Source organism: Ranitomeya imitator, chromosome 6 (assembly GCF_032444005.1).
Source record: "Ranitomeya imitator isolate aRanImi1 chromosome 6, aRanImi1.pri, whole genome shotgun sequence".
NCBI classification, from domain to species: domain Eukaryota; kingdom Metazoa; phylum Chordata; class Amphibia; order Anura; family Dendrobatidae; genus Ranitomeya; species Ranitomeya imitator.
The window spans coordinates 514169074-514185661 of NC_091287.1; the positions used below are offsets into that span (position 1 = coordinate 514169074).

Below are 16588 nucleotides of genomic sequence, written 5' to 3' on the forward strand. Positions count from 1 at the left end.
CTTTACAATAGTAATGGAAACATTTTTTTGTTCGCACCATTAGAGCACAGTCAAACTCCCCTCGTCAGCTAACCACCAGCTTTTTATTGAATTTTAGCTTCCGGAAGGAATAATGTAAACCAAATAAACAAAAAAGAAAAAACATTGAATTTAGTCTAAAAATTGAAGTTCACTTCAAGCTGTTTTTCAAGCCTCAGTAGACGTAAAGTACACTTTGTGAAGATCACATTTCATAATGTGATCTTTAGGAAAAAAAATGAAGTCCATAAACACTTAGAATATTACTCACGTAAACACTGCGGAACTTCTCCACTCCAGGTGCCATTGCCAACGCAGGTCAGCACTGCAGGGAAGGACAGTTCATAACCTGGAAAGCAGGCATAGCTGATACTGAAACCCCAATCAAAATTTGTTCCTTCAAGTTTTCCATTAGAAAGTTGAGGAGGATATGGGCAAGTGACAGCTGCAAAACATCAAAGACAAACCATACATTGAAATGTTTTGATTAATGAGACCTAGCCTGAGACCTAATGAGACATAGGTGACCATTCAATCTCTAAGCTATGTCCTGAATGATGTTTTTCCACTATATACCTAGTGGCCATGTTGGTAATCTGTTGCTGTCAGATGAGACCCCTATGAACCACCTTTTACCTGAGAGCTTCCCCTGCTCCTCCTTTGATTAGATAGCCTGGCATGATGTCATAATTTCTGCATGATACATTTATGATGTCACACCAGGCTGGCTTATCAGAAGAAGAGCCATGGAAGCCGGTTGATCATAGGCAGTTCTCAAGACTTCCATCCAACGGTCACTGACTACTGATGTGACCACTGGACCTGGTTCTGTCAATTGATTCAGAAAATCTCTAAAAAGCAAAGTTTGTACTTCTAATGATAAAACATTACCTTTACAAAGTGGGATAACTCCACTCCAAGTCCCATTGCTTGTACATTGACGTGTAATTGAGCTCTTGGGATCCATCATAAATCCAGGTTGACAAATATATGTAACATTCTGTCCCACAATGTAATCTTCTCCATATCTGATTCCATTGGCTGAGACACCAGGATCTCCACAGCTGATTACTGTGTGTGAGATGTCAAGGCATTAATATTTATCCAACTGATCTGGTAGTAAAATTACATCTTTTTTTTCTTATATAGAAAACTCTTTAGACCAGGGGTGTCAAACTGCATTCCTCGAGGGCTGCAAACAGGTCATGTTTTCAGGATTTCCTTCTACTGCACAGGTGATAATTTAATCACCTACACAAATAATGAGTTGGTGATTAAATTATCACCTGTGCAGTACAAGGAAATCCTGAAAACATGACCTGTTTGCAGCCCCCGAGGAATGCAGTTTGACACCCCTGCTTTAGACCCATCTTGTAAAGTGGTTTGTTTGGAGGACAGGTTGGCAGGTTGTAATTTTTTTGTGATAGTACTGTTTTTGCTGGCCTCAGATGACGGTTATGACAAAAAACCTTCCATTTTCATCCCCATAAATCAAATGATTTTCCATTTATCTGAATGTTTGCATGACTAAAACCATAAGACCAGATTCCAGAAAGAAAAAAAACTGCATGCACTAGTGAAAAAAAATGCATATCTGATCTAACCCACTTACAATGGTCTGTGTGCTATCCATTTTGCACATGGGCTGAAAATAGGCAGATCTGAACAATGCTTAAAATTAGACCCTCAAAGTCTACCTGTTTTTTAATGCACATGCACACAATATAATTGTATTATGCAGCTGACCCGCAAAACATCAGAAGTCTTCTTACTTGGAGCAACTGCAAGCAAAAGACCTTTACGGAAAAGAAAATATGAAATCCTTGTATTCCTATATTTTCTGGTGTTGAAAGCATTTATTGTACATATGTGGTCATTCATTTTTTTATTTGCGCAGTAAGTGCTCATCTAATATGATGGAGCAAACTTATTATATTGCATAACTTATCTAGAAAAATAAAAATAAATCTTTTTAGCAAGACATAGATAAAATAAGAACTAGGATATATAAATGCTATAGACATATTTTACATGGAAAATAATTTTTTATACATTGCAGTGGTTTATATTAGTTAAAAAAGTTAATACAATTGAGTCTTCCATTCATTTTCAGACCTAATGATAAGCAGTTTGCAGCTTAATTCAAATTTCAGATACTTATTGTATGGAATTGCCGCTCTCAGTAATACAGGCTGGATGTGAGGTCTGTTTGCATTTATATTCATTAGTTCATATATCTTCACTACAGCTTCTATCCTGAACTCTTCCTAAGGCTGGTATTATTATTATTTATTATTATAGCGCCATTTATTCCATGGCGCTTTACATGTGAGGGGGGAATACATAATAAAACAAGTACAATAATCTTGAACAATACAAGTCACAACTGGTACAGGAGGAGAGAGGACCCTGCCCGCGAGGGCTCACAATCTACAAGGGATGGGTGAGAATACAGTAGGTGAGGATAGAACTGGTCATGCAGCGATTTGGTCAATCGGTGGTTACTGCAGGTTGTAGGCTTGTCGGAAGAGGTGGGTCTTCAGGCTCTTTTTGAAGGTTTCGATGGTAGGCGAGAGTCTGATATGTTGTGGTAGAGGGTTCCAGAGTAGGGGGGATGCACGAGAGAAATCTTGTATGCGATTGTGGGAAGAGGAGATAATAGGGGAGTAGAGAAGGAGATCTTGTGAGGATCGGAGGTTGCGTGCAGGAAAGTACCGGGAGACAAGGTCACAGTACAAGGTATCACACTTGCGTGTGCAATGTAAGAAACTCGCGCGAGTCTCTCGCATCAATACCCGGCACTTCTGCTGGCACTCAGGACCGGAGTGTGCGGCTGCATAGAAATACATGTCCCGAGTGCTGGTATTGATGCAGAGAGACTCTCGCAATTTTTTTTGCATTGCACACGCAAGTGTGACCCCAGCCTAAGCTTTCCTTCTGTTCCATGTCCTGTTGTCTCTGCCTACCTTGAGACTGTCTATACTTTCTCCCCTCTCCTCACTATGAAATCTGTGTATCACCCCTTGTTGCTGCTATCTTTACCACTGAGAGAAGAGAGCAAAAAAAAAGCCACCAGAACCAGGAGCTCGGAATTATTTGTAACATTTTTGCAGATCATTCAGCTAACTAAAGGACTATGGAAACTTCTTAGTAGGTAAACGGCTAACTTTTTTTAAAAATAAATACTGCTTAATTTCACAGTTAGGAGTAAAACAGATAGTAATAATTAAAAAAAAAAATGTGGGAAAGTGAAGTCTTTAAAATTGGTAAGACAATTTTATAGAGTTGAGCGAGTTTGTTCGGGTTTCCTCTTATTCAGCAAGCTGTAGCACTTGTCGAATGAGCTGCAGAGGGAACCCGGCTTCCCCGATCGCTCCGACTGATCAGCTGATCAGCGCCGCAACTGCATGTGTCGCAGCTGTGTCACAGTCACAGCACATGCATGGAGAACCCAACAAACAGGCAAAAAGGGAAGAACAAAGAGGGAACCTGAACAAATTCGCTCAACTCTACAATTTTCATACAATTTCTATAATTTTTTTCAATTTTGTGTAAATAATTTTACCCCAACATACTTACTTGTGCAGTTGGGTAGTGCCCCTGACCATGTGCCATTGACTGTACACTGTCTAATGTTCGATCCAGAAAGAATATAGCCGTCCACACATGAGTATATGACTGAGCTGGAGAAAGTTGTTCCATCAACTCGAAACACTCTTCCATTTGCCGTGGTTCCAGGATTTCCGCATTGAACGGCTAGGATAAAGTAAAATAAAGAACACATAAAGAAATAATAACAAATAATTGATATTGATAATATGTGAATAAATTGAAAAATATCTAAAATAAATATTTAAATAAATACAACCTGAAAAAAAAAATCCAAATTATTTGGTAGAAAACTTTAATTACAGGGCACATATTTATCATCATTGCCTACATTGACGCTGAATCTTTTTTGCAGATGCCACGGCAGTCACTGCCAGCCATTTATACCACTACTACATTGAGATATCTAGCTGTCTCTCCGGCTATTGACAACTTTGTAGACAATGTGTGAATAAGCATACATAATGCATTCAGCTCCTTGTATGAATCTTTTCCAAGCTCAATTACACAGAGAAAAGCTGGGACATCGTTAGGATGTAAAATGGATGAGGAGTATGAAGACGGAAATGTTTCAGATTTCTTAACGACACCTCAGCACATTTTATCTAAACAGTTCCCGGAAACTTAATGGCCCAGAACCTAATTGTTAAAAAGAATTATTTGAATAATAATGGGGGAAAATATTTAAAGCTTCCTAAGTAATTTGTGTGAATGAAAGGTAATTGGAAAGATACACTATTTAATGGGTTGGCTAAAATTAAAGAGATATTAAAATGTCTAATTTACCTAATTAGGGGAAAACACTGGGGAATTATAAAGGAAATTGATGTATGGGTAATTGCCCAAAGTTTATATCATAGTCATGTTCTCTGCCTCTGTCCTCTTATTAGGTGATATTCTTTTTTTTAACAGATGGTTAAGAGTATAAACTGGTCAATTTCTTGTCTTCGTGTCTGAGTCTATAAATTCCCATACGAAAATGCTCGTTTTTGTCAATTTTTTCAACTGGTCTCAGATTTCTGTTTTCCATAGATAATTCTCTAATTATAGTCTTTCCAAAAATTGTTTAATTATTACGATACCTATATATATTAGAGAAAAGTCATCCGAATACTGAGATTTAGGCAGAACTGGCCAACTTCTTTATGTGTATGGGGACATGCAAACTTTCCTCTTATGTCAAAAGAATTGATCCTGAAGATTACAAGATCAGCATGTTAAGGTTCAGTGCCAAATACATTTGTTTTCAGGGGAGATAAGACACTGCTGGAGGTATACATGAAAACATATGCAGATTGCGTAAATTTGCATGCGTGTGTAGGAAGGTGTAGAGGTGGTGGAAGAAATAGTTGTCACCAAAACAAAAGAATGGCTTTTGAAGGTATGTGAGATCCTTAGATTAATGGAGGACTACTCATTTTAGCAGATATTCTTAAAAAAAAGTTTATTTGAACCACAGATATTTATTGGAATGGTCTATAGGTCTAACGGTTGGGATCCACAATCTGCTGACCTCACCACCACTCGTTCCTACAAGAACTTCATTTTGTTAAAGGTAGCAGATCCAAAGCAGAAGACGTTCTATTACATTCACATCACACTAACATGGTCTTTGCAAAGAGGTTATTCATGGCAGATATCTGTATCTACTTCATGCTACAGATGCTTGATCTCATTTATGGTTTTTGCTATGTACAAATTTAAAAAGGGAAATAAAAATAATAGTTAAAGGTGTAAGGTCCGATTCATCAAGGTTTTTGCATAAAAGCTTTGAAAAGTCACCAGGTTTTTTTCAAAGCAGAGCTGTAGAGGAGTCAGGGCAAGCAATATGCCCACTTATACAAATCATGAAAAATGCCAGGATTATTTAACCCCAAAAATACTATTCCTGTGCCTGATTGGAGTAGAACAGTTGTCACGGAAAATTGAGGTGCACCCAACTCAGAAGAGATTCCTTTTAATTAATTTTGCCCCTCGTACTTCAAATTAAATTGGCCCGATAGAGTGCTTGTTCTCTAAGGTATCTCCTTAACAAACAACACAGTGCCAAAGTCAGTAAGAGGCCCACACTACTTAATGAATTCTTTAGTAAGTGGAATGCACCTCTGTGTACAATGCCAGAATTGCTAATCCAGTCCGGGATTGGAGTAGCATTTCTGGCATAGAAACCGCTGACAGATTTGCTGAATTCTATGGGAACCATTGCAGCCACCCCATCCTGGCTACTTCTCTGCTCTGGCAATTTTGGCAAAGTTGATCCAAAGTGGTGTAAAAATGTCAAAAGTTGTAAATTTTTATTTGCAACTGCCAATTGTGCAAAAATGTGGTGACTTTTAAAAGCTTATACTCCATTTTTGTGCCGCAAATACTTTGATGAATCAGTCTCTGTATTGTTTACGTCATGTCGGAATGGTAGACATCATATTCATCTCCAATAATCCCAGAGGCTTTTGTTGGATTTGTGCATTAGCAGTATAGTTTGTGCACATAATTTCGCAAAACAAAGTCCAGCATCCAGGTCAGTCATTTCTGGCTGCTAGACAGGAACCCTGAGAACCACTTCTGTCATTATCCCAATGGCAGGGGATCACAAAAGGACAAGCACAAAAACAAAACAAGCTCTAGGGTGATGGAACCTGAGCTGACCGCGATCCTGAACCTAAACACACAACTAGCAGTAGCCGGGGAACGTGCCTACGATGATTCCTAGACGTCTCGCGCCAGCCGAAGGATTAACTTCCCCTATAAGAAGAAACACAGACCTCACTTGCCTCCAGAGAAACACCCCACAGAAATAGCAGCCCCCCACATGTAATAACGGTGAAATGAGAGGAAAGCACATACGTAGTTATGAAAATAGAATCAGCAAAAATGAGGCCCGCTAAAGCTAGATAGCAGAGGATACAAAAGTGAACTGCGCGGTCAGCGAAAAACCCTTCAAAAAACCATCCTGAAATTACTTGAACTCATGTGCCAACTCATGGAACATGAGGAGTAATTTCAGCCCACTAGAGCAACCAGCAGCAAAAAATCACATCTCTGCAAGCTGGACTAAGACAAAAATTAAGCAAAACGTGGAACAGGAAAATCAAAACTTAGCTTGTCCTGAAGATAACAGACGCAGGGAGCAGAGGTAAAAAGACACGCTGATTACATTGATAGCCGGCGAGGAAATGACAAAAAAGCCAGGTTAAATAGGAAACTCCCATAACCTGATGGAACAGGTGGACACCAGAGACCGCAGAGAACACAAGTCACCCAGTACCATCAGTAACCACCAGAGGGAGCCCAAAAACAGAACTCACAACAGTACCCCCCCCTTGAGGAGGGGTCACCGAACCCTCACGAGAACCACCAGGGCGACCAGGATGAGCCCTATGAAAAGCACGGACCAAATCGGCAGCATGAACATCAGAGGCAATCACCCAAGAATTATCCTCCTGACCATAACCCTTCCACTTGACCAAATACTGGAGTTTCCGTCTGGAAACACGAGAATCCAAGATCTTCTCCACAACATACTCCAATTCACCCTCCACCAGCACCGGAGCAGGAGGCTCAAGCGAAGGAACGACAGGTACCTCATACTTCCGCAACAACGACCGATGGAACACATTATGAATAGCAAACGATGCCGGGAGATCCAAACGAAACGACACAGGGTTAAGAATTTCCAAGATCCTATAGGGACCGATGAACCGAGGCTTGAACTTAGGAGAAGAGACCTTCATAGGAACAAAACGAGAAGACAACCACACCAAGTCCCCAACAAGAAGTCGAGGACCCACGCGACGACGGCGATTAGCAAACTGCTGAGCCCTCTCCTGGGACAACTTCAAATTGTCCACCACATGACTCCAAATCCGATGCAACCTATCCACCACCATGTCCACTCCAGGACAATCAGAAGGCTCCACCTGATCAGAGGAAAAACGAGGATGAAACCCCGAATTACAAAAGAAAGGAGACACCAAGGTAGCAGAACTAGCCCGATTATTAAGGGCAAACTCGGCAAGCGGCAAAAAGGAAACCCAGTCATCTTGATCAGCAGAAACAAAACACCTTAAATAAGTTTCTAGAGTCTGATTAGTTCGTTCCGTCTGGCCATTCGTCTGAGGATGGAATGCAGACAAAAAGGACAAATCAATGCCCATCTTAGCACAGAACGTCCGCCAAAATCTAGACACAAACTGGGATCCCCTGTCAGAAACGATGTTCTCCGGAATGCCATGCAGACGGACCACGTTTTGAAAAAACAGAGGGACCAACGCAGAGGAGGAAGGTAACTTAGGCAAGGGTACCAGATGAACCATCTTAGAAAAGCGGTCACACACAACCCATATGACGGACATTTTTTGAGAGACAGGGAGATCCGAAATAAAGTCCATGGAAATGTGCGTCCAAGGCCTCTTCGGGATAGGCAAAGGTAACAACAATCCACTGGCCCGAGAACAGCAAGGCTTAGCCCGAGCGCAAACTCCACAAGACTGCACGAAAGAACGCACATCCCTCCACAAGGAAGGCCACCAAAAAGACCTGGCCACCAAGTCTCTAGTACCAAATATTCCAGGATGACCTGCCAACACAGAAGAATGGACCTCGGAGATGACTCTACTGGTCCAATTATCCGGAACAAACAGTCTTTCCGGCGGACAACGATCAGGTTTATCCGCCTGAAACTCCTGCAAAGCACGTCGCAAGTCTGGGGAGACAGCCGACAAAATCACCCCATCCCTAAGGATACCAGTGGGCTCAGAAATCAAAACTTAGCTTGTCCTGAAGATAACAGACGCAGGGAGCAGAGGTAAAAAGACACGCTGATTACATTGATAGCCAGCAAGGAAATGACAAAAAAGCCAGGTTAAATAGGAAACTCCCATAACCTGATGGAACAGGTGGACACCAGAGACCGCAGAGAACACAAGTCACCCAGTACCATCAGTAACCACCAGAGGGAGCCCAAAAACAGAACTCACAACACACTTCCTACTTCACAGCATCTCTAACTTTGCTTTTGATTAGTCCGAATATTGAGACATCATAGATGCAGTGTGACAGACATGCAATGTCATGGCAAGCCAGCTAATCAAAAGAAGACCAACAGATGCAATTCACTGGGCTTGTAGCCAGATATTATTGACCTGGTCATTGGACTGGGTTATATTCATCAATTCACATCAACTTTAGTTAGCAGTAGTGATGGGTGAATCGGCGGGTTCACCCGAGTTTTCTGTAAAGATCGAGTTCGGGGCCGGAGATGACACGAACTTGCGTCCGAACCCCGAACATGGACTTTACAGATATGGGTGGGGGGGCTATATAAGAAAAAATAAAATTAAGAATAAACATTATAATTATACTTACCTGTCCAGCGACACGTCCTCCCATCCCGCTGTCTCTCGGCTACATCTGCTTCTGGGGCTGCTCATTACCTTCCGGCGGTATTCACTGCACTTAGCAGTCTTCGGCTTTTTGCAATGGAAACCTGTGTTCGGGACCGTGTGACCGAAAACTATGTGTTCGGTACAGTCCCGACCTTTACAGTTCGGAAGTGCCCATCTCTAGTTAGCAGTAATTTTTAAGATATAAACAAGGACTATTTTTCAAATTGCGAAAAACATACATAATGGGGGTGAAGGATTAATAGATGACAGGAGAGAATTAAATTAAATGGACGTGTAAGAGTGACTGCACCATCGTGATTTCCTAAGTGCCAAAAGAAAGATCATCATTTTGAATATGTCGCAGTTTAGACAGCTAGCTGTCATTACTGGTTAGAGGCATATTGGGTGCCAAATCCTGTTGACAGATTCTCTTTAAAAGATAGTCCAACTTTATTTATTAAAACTTGATAACCCTCTTAATCAGCTCACCAATAGGGTTGAGCGAAACGGGTCGAAATTGTTCAAAAGTCGCCGACTTTTGGCAAGGTCGGGTTTCATGAATACCTAATAGGAATATACTCACCCTCGGAAGCGCCCTGCTTCCTTCCGACAGCCTTCCTTCCTAAGAATCAGCCCTTCCAGGACCTTCGGTGACGTCGCGGGTGACGTCGCGGCTTGTGATTGGCCGCGCGAGCGGTCACATGGGCAGCCGCGCGGCCAATCACAAGCCGCGACGTCACCGCGACGTCACGGCAAGGTCCTAGAAGCGCGGATTCGAAGGAGGAAGGCTGCCGGTTAGTACCAGGGCGCGTCAGAGGGTAAGTATTGCAATATTTTTTATTTTAATTCTATATTTTACACTTAAATATGGATCCCAGGGCCTGAAGGAGAGTTTCCGCTCCTTCAGACCCTGGGAACCATGGAAACCCAATGCACTGCATTGGGTTTCGAGTTTCGGCCGACCCCGACCCCAACTTTTTTATAGGATCGGCCGATTTCACTCGACCCGACTTTTCCAAAAGTCGGGTTTCGTGAAACCCGACCCGATCCTATAAAAGTGAAGGTCGCTCAACCCTACTCACCAACTTTATACCACAGGTAACAAGTAGCGATGAGCAGATCAGTCAAATTTCAAACTGGCCTGTTTGCACAGGTTTTCCTAGGAAGTTCTTTTCTAAATGTAATGTCCCTAAATATGCTGTGGGTTCTTTGCAGACCCTAGAGCAAATAAATGTATTATATAAAAATTTTAAAAATCATTATATTCACCTCACTGCTGATCTCTTAGGCCTCTCTACCACTCAACATCATCCATTTGATCCTAGTCACATTTTTTACTGCTTTGCGGTTGCGCTGATATCCCCAGACTCATATAAAGCCATAACTGGGAATCAAAAGATGCAATGAGGACTGGATGTTTGATATTTAGGAGCAGAGGAGTCAGAGAGATGAACAATTAGTTGAGTATAAGGATTTTATTTTATTTTTTAACCATTTGACGGCTTTCCTCCTGTTCAGAAAAATGTATTCCAGTGGCCACCATTTTGCTGAAACCGTGAGAAATCGAACTACAAAAATCAGCATTTTGGTGGATGTGAAATTTTGTAGAATTTTAGTAAAATCCAAGCCCATTTGAATGCATTTGAATATTCTCTAGTGATCTGGATTGGATCTTTTAGCCTTGCTTAGGTAACCTACTAAGGAACAGAATCCATGAGATATTGGTGACCTGCCTCCGGTACTTTTAAACCCTTCATATTGATGGGAAGATGAGAAAACTGGTGCTCAGAATTAAATTGGGCATTATTAAGAGAGATAATAGCAAGAATTTATTAAAAGTGGCACTTATAACAAAAGTCCAGCACTGATTTTTGAGAGACTTGATTAGTTTCTTTATAAGATTTCTCCATTATTCCCTTGCACCAGTTTTGATACATCTCACAATTATCTCTTTACCACAAAAATCCACAAATACCAATTAACTAACACTAAAAAGTTACATTTCAAATAGATATTATAAAATAAGACAAACTGCCATAAATGCCACCAACTGAATGCATTTCCTATCCTCTTGCGAAGTTAAACATTCATCTATTCTTTACAGTGATATGAATACTAAGTCCATTATGTGAGTTATTATTCACTAACCATTTTACACTTCAATAAATTGAGCACTTTGTCACCACAGCTAAAGAATGTGAAATTAAAGGACAATTATATTTGTCATTGTAGCTAATGGATATGCATTATACTAGCTAATGATCAGAAATGTAGTTAGACCTATAGATTACAATTTAATCTAAGCCCAGTTCTACTGGTTAAAGTAAAAGAAAAAGGCAAATTGTTACCATAAGGAAATAAGGAAACAAATCTACAAATATGTTATATATTACCTATATATTATATATAGAGATGGCCTAACTCGAACAGTAAAGTTCGATGTCCATACCGGACACCTAGTGTTCGTGCACGGAACCCAAACACAGACTTCTCCTCAAAGTCATTTTTACATTTCAGGTTCAGCAGCTTGAACAAAGCTTGTTGGAAGGCTGCAGCACAGTCAATTAGCAAGCTTTATCGTGTGGGCACTTTCAGCTCAATCACAGCCATGTCAAGTATTGGCATGACTGTGATAGGCCGGCACACTGTATATATTTATATATGTATACATATAAAAAGATATGTCTCATCTATCTTTGATAACCAGCGCAGGCAAGACCGACAGCTGTGGGCTTCAGCCTCCAACGTTCAGCTTTATCTTGGCTGGTTAACAAAAATAGAGGGTTCCGTGCCATTTTTTAAATTATTTAAATAAATAATCTAAAAAAAACAGTGTTGGGTCCCCTCCCCATTTTTGGTAGCCAGATGTGATGGGGCCATGGACATTATTATTATTATTATTATTATTTATTGTTATAGCGCCATTTATTCCATGGCGCTTTACATGTGAGGAGGGGTATACATAATGAAAACAAGTACAATAATTTTAAACAATACAAGTCATAACTGGTACAGGAGGAATGAGGACCCTGCCCGCGAGGGCTCACAATCTACAAGGGATGGGTGAGAATACAGTAGGTGAGGGTAGACATAGAGGGTAGGTGATGGACATTGACCTTTCCCAGCCTGAAAATAGCTACCCGCAGCTGCCCCAGAAAAGGCGCATCCATAAAATGTGCCAATTCTAGCACTTCACCTGTCTCTTCCCACTTTCCCTGGTCTGGTGGCAAGTGGAGTAATGGTTGTGGGGTTTATGTCAGCTGTTTTATAGCCGCTGACATCAAGCCCACAGGTTAGTAATGGAGATTCATCTATAAGACACTCCCATTACTAACCGCATAGTCAAATGTAATAAACACAAACACAGGAGAAAACCTTCCCCACTTCCTCCACCACCTCATCAGCCACACACAGTAAAGTCTGCTCCACGAATTTGAGCACAGTCAAGGGTAAACAACAACAGATGTTTCTGAAACTCATGTGTTTGGGGGTCAGATCCCACACTGCACAGGATCTGTGGACTGGGATAAAAGAGCAGACAGATGAGTGATTGCTGCAGCTGCAAGTTAAGCCTGACTTGGTGGCGTGCAATAATTGGCAAAATCTGGTAGTAGCTATGGGCTTAGCCGGTTTGACGCACGTCCCTTGCATGGTGCACGTGCATAATTTGGTTGTATAGAGCTTCCTCAAAAATTCCCCAGATACAACCAATCTGCTGGTAAAAATGTGGGCAATGTGTGCCCACTCTTGACATTCTCACCCTGCTGCTGCTCACCTGTCTGCCCTGCAGAGTCACTTTTCTCTTCCTGCTCACTACATCATATGTGATGTGCCAACAAGTTGGAACTCCACCCTGTATATGTTGTAGAGGCTGTGTGAGCAGCAGCAGGCAATAATAGAGTTTCAGCTGCATCACACATGGGTGAGTTGCTTTACAGAACAATCCCACTTCATCACCAACGAGTGGGCTTCCAAGCCAGTTGTGTGTGCTGTATTGCGCTGCTTTGAATATTCCAGCAATATGGCCAGCTCTAATGACACGACCATCAGCTTTACAATACCTCTTGCTTGCCTGCTGGAAACAATGCTTCAGGCAATGATGCATGAGGTTGTGGGACAGGAGGAAGAGGGGCAAGGAGGAACAGGAACCATTTGCAACTTTGTCAGGCCTGTCGTCCACTCAAGTGTCAGGCCATGGGACAGTTTTGGAGAATGAGGAGGACCATAAGAGCTTACACTCTACAGATTAGTGCAAGCAAACCGGAGTTATCGAAAAATCTTAACTCTGCCAATATACTGAGGAATAGATTCGTAAATAATGTTGGTATAAATTGTTAAAAATGAATTTTAAAGCCTCCTCTCATATTAAAAGTTTCTTTTATGGAACGTTCAGATTTTAGAAATATTTTACATCTTTAATCTGGAAACATAAACTGGGAGCTGTATTGAATAAAAATATTCAATACAGCTCACAGTTTATATTTCCAGACTTGTGCTGTAGTCAATTATCTCGTCAATTAATAATGATGATTCTACCATTACAAGAAGTTTTTGGCTCGGAGAAATATAACATAAACTACAAGGACATGTCGGCCTTTATGTTGGTTACAGTTGAGATAAAATAGAAGTGAACTGTTTAGCAGGGCTGGCCATGTTCTCTAAGGATTTATTACGATTTTTCAGTCCTTTTCAATATGTTCTTAAAAGCAGCGGTGGAGCCTTTCGGCTGGCGGGATGTAAAACGGTAGATTTAAGAAATAAGCCATCTTATTTAAAAAGAGATGAAAATCTTGTTGAAAAGATTCAACCAGCAAAAGATAAAATGAATAACTAAACCTAAATGGCATACAAAAAAACCCATACATTCATTGTAAGGCAATATATTTCTTTAAGACATTGTTCAGGAAATTGTGATACACCTACAAAACCTTTATCTTTTTATCTTTGGTTACAAATTTAACCATTTAATAACCTGCTGTAGTTTTCTTGTAGTTTTCCAGTGTAACAATTCTTTAGATTGTCCTCCAGGTTTCGTAATATTAACACATACTCAATGGCTAGTCATGGTTGCTGCCTTGCAATACAAGCATTGACTAGCGGGTGAGACATCAGTGCTCTTCTGTGGGCTGGCAATTCCTTTTATTGCAACTGCAGAGTTTAACATAGTGGTATGTCCCAGAAAAAAAATAGCAAGATACTACATATTCCATACATATATGGGTTCTGTGAAAATGTTCATTGTTGACTAGTTAAGGAATGAAAAATACAGAATTCCGGTTGAACGCACCTTTACATTCTGGTTGTCGTCCTGTCCATGATCCATTACTCAGACACGTTCTTTCTTCTGATCCATGAAGAACGTACCCAACCTCACAGCTGAATCTCATTGTATTTTTTGTCCTAAATTCTGTGCCTTCCCTAGAACCATGAGCTGGTGATCCAGGATCTCCGCACCAACCGCTAGCGTCTCCTGCAAGGGAAGAAGGAGTTTATATTATAGATAATGCTTTAAAACATAAGTCAGGGGTCCCATAGAAGCACTGTTTCAAGCGCGAAACGGCCATCGCCTCCTCCTGCGCACTCCTCTCACTGCCCTGTTCCCCCGAGCCGTGAAGATCTTTGTCTATATTTGAATAAAGGAACTTCTGACTACAGGACCGGTGAGTGCTGCCGCGTTTGTTCTATGATTTACCATGATTTGATCTCTCATTTTCACGCGAGCACCTCCGTTTACCTATTGAATTACCACTTACTGAAAGTCTTCATTCAGCGTCTCTTTGGATTCTGCAGCTGTGCAGCTCACTTTTTTTCTTTTTGTTTTGTTTTACAGTTGTGCTTTAGGGCCAACACATTTTTTGATCTCCACCAGTTTTTACCTGTCCTCCAGCAATGAGATCACATACGTCCATGCACTTCCGCAGTCAATCACTGGCTTCGGCTATGTTGTACTGTACAGGAATCACTGCAAAGACTGTGTTTGGTCAGAGAGATCATGCGTACGTATAGCACATTGATGATTCAGCAAAGGAAATGAAGACCAATGTGTCAGCCCTGGAATTACCTATAAATATTTTTTTTACCATATTTCCGGCTATTATGATATTTTTTAACCCCTGAACAACAGAATGCATGCGCTGTGGCTGTACGCCATCAATGCAAGGCCACGTTCACACGTTCAGAATTTGGTCAGTATTTTACATCAGTACTTGTAAGGTAAAATCATGAGAGGGAATAAAATGCTTAAGTTGGAGGCTTGTTTCTATTAATCTTTTCCTCTGATTGTTCCACCCCTGGTTTGGGTTTATAAAAAAAAAAAATAAAAAAAAAATAAAACATAAAAAAGCTTGGCTCACCCCTAGACAAAAATAATAAAATAAAACATATTTACCATTTCTAAATGCATAATTGCCAGAATGAATAATATATTTATCCCATATCATTGATAAACTATTTATCGTGAGCTCTGAAATGGGAAAGTATATTGACAATTTTTCAGTAGCTGCAATTCCCACAAAAAAAAATAATAAAAAGTGATCAAAATGTTGTGTCTAGCCCAAATAACAACTAATCTAAATAATTAAACTAATAAAAACTGAGCTTGATGCGCAAAGAAGCAAGCTCTCATACAGCTTTGTCGACAAAAAAGTAAAAAAGAAAGTTATGGGCTGCAGAAGATGGCGAACCAAATTTATTCTTACAAAGATCTGAATTTGTTTTAGTCACTAACATAGAAAAAAAATAGCATTGCCATAATCCTACTGACCTGACAAATCAAATTGGTATGTAAATTTTAACGCGCTACTAAATGTTGTAAAAACCACACCCCCAAAAATGGGAAAAATTGCTTCTTTTTTGCCGTTTCGCCTCACGTCCAATTTTTTTTCTCATTTTTTCACTAAATACAGATTTTACAATTGAGTTGAAAGATCATTACTGGACTATAAAGAAGCAGATTTCTCTGATAAGATATATTAGAAAGTTTTTCATTTTCATGTCTACTATTGATTTATGAAATAAAAATTAAAGCAAGGTTACTCTTTAATATAATATTCTTTTTACAGAGTCATATGCCTAAACAACCTATTGAAGAAGACAATGGATTTTCTGAGTGCCTACAATGTCATCCATTTACAGTACATCGCTGTATGAGTGGATAATCCGCAGAAGACAAAGTCTCCATCCTACAAAGGTTTAATGGCTGTGCATTATAGAGCTATTAATCACACATGAATGACCACTGCAAGGTGACGCTCCCGAGTGCTGTCGGCAAATAATGGAAATCATGTCCTTTCCTTATGAGAGGCTTTGTATGGAATGAGTAGAACAATGGTTGCCATTGTAATCCAGCCATAGTACCCAGAAAACAGTTGGCTACAGAGGCGTAACCGGGCCCCAATGTAAAATCAATGAGCCGCACCCGATGTTCCCAGTGTGTATTTAGACATGCAGAATGTAATATTTAGATATAATATTTTGACTATGTTTTTCTGTTTGTCTCTCACTATATACCTGCCTGTAAATAAAATATCAAATAAACATATACAATAAGCTACAGGACCAATGCTTCATCCATTAAT

General features: G+C 40.4%; 1 protein-coding gene across 1 annotated transcript in view; it reads right to left on the minus strand.

Moving 5' to 3' along the window:
- The window catches only part of CSMD3 (CUB and Sushi multiple domains 3), a 2093798-nt gene that overhangs the window by 103306 nt on the left and 1973904 nt on the right, over positions 1-16588 (minus strand). The window contains exons 58-61 of the mRNA XM_069731799.1: positions 14299-14481; positions 3598-3774; positions 910-1089; positions 290-463 (exon numbers count right to left, since the gene is read on the minus strand). Coding sequence (XP_069587900.1) covers positions 290-463; positions 910-1089; positions 3598-3774; positions 14299-14481 — 714 coding nt within the window. The remainder of the gene's footprint in view (positions 1-289; positions 464-909; positions 1090-3597; positions 3775-14298; positions 14482-16588) is intronic.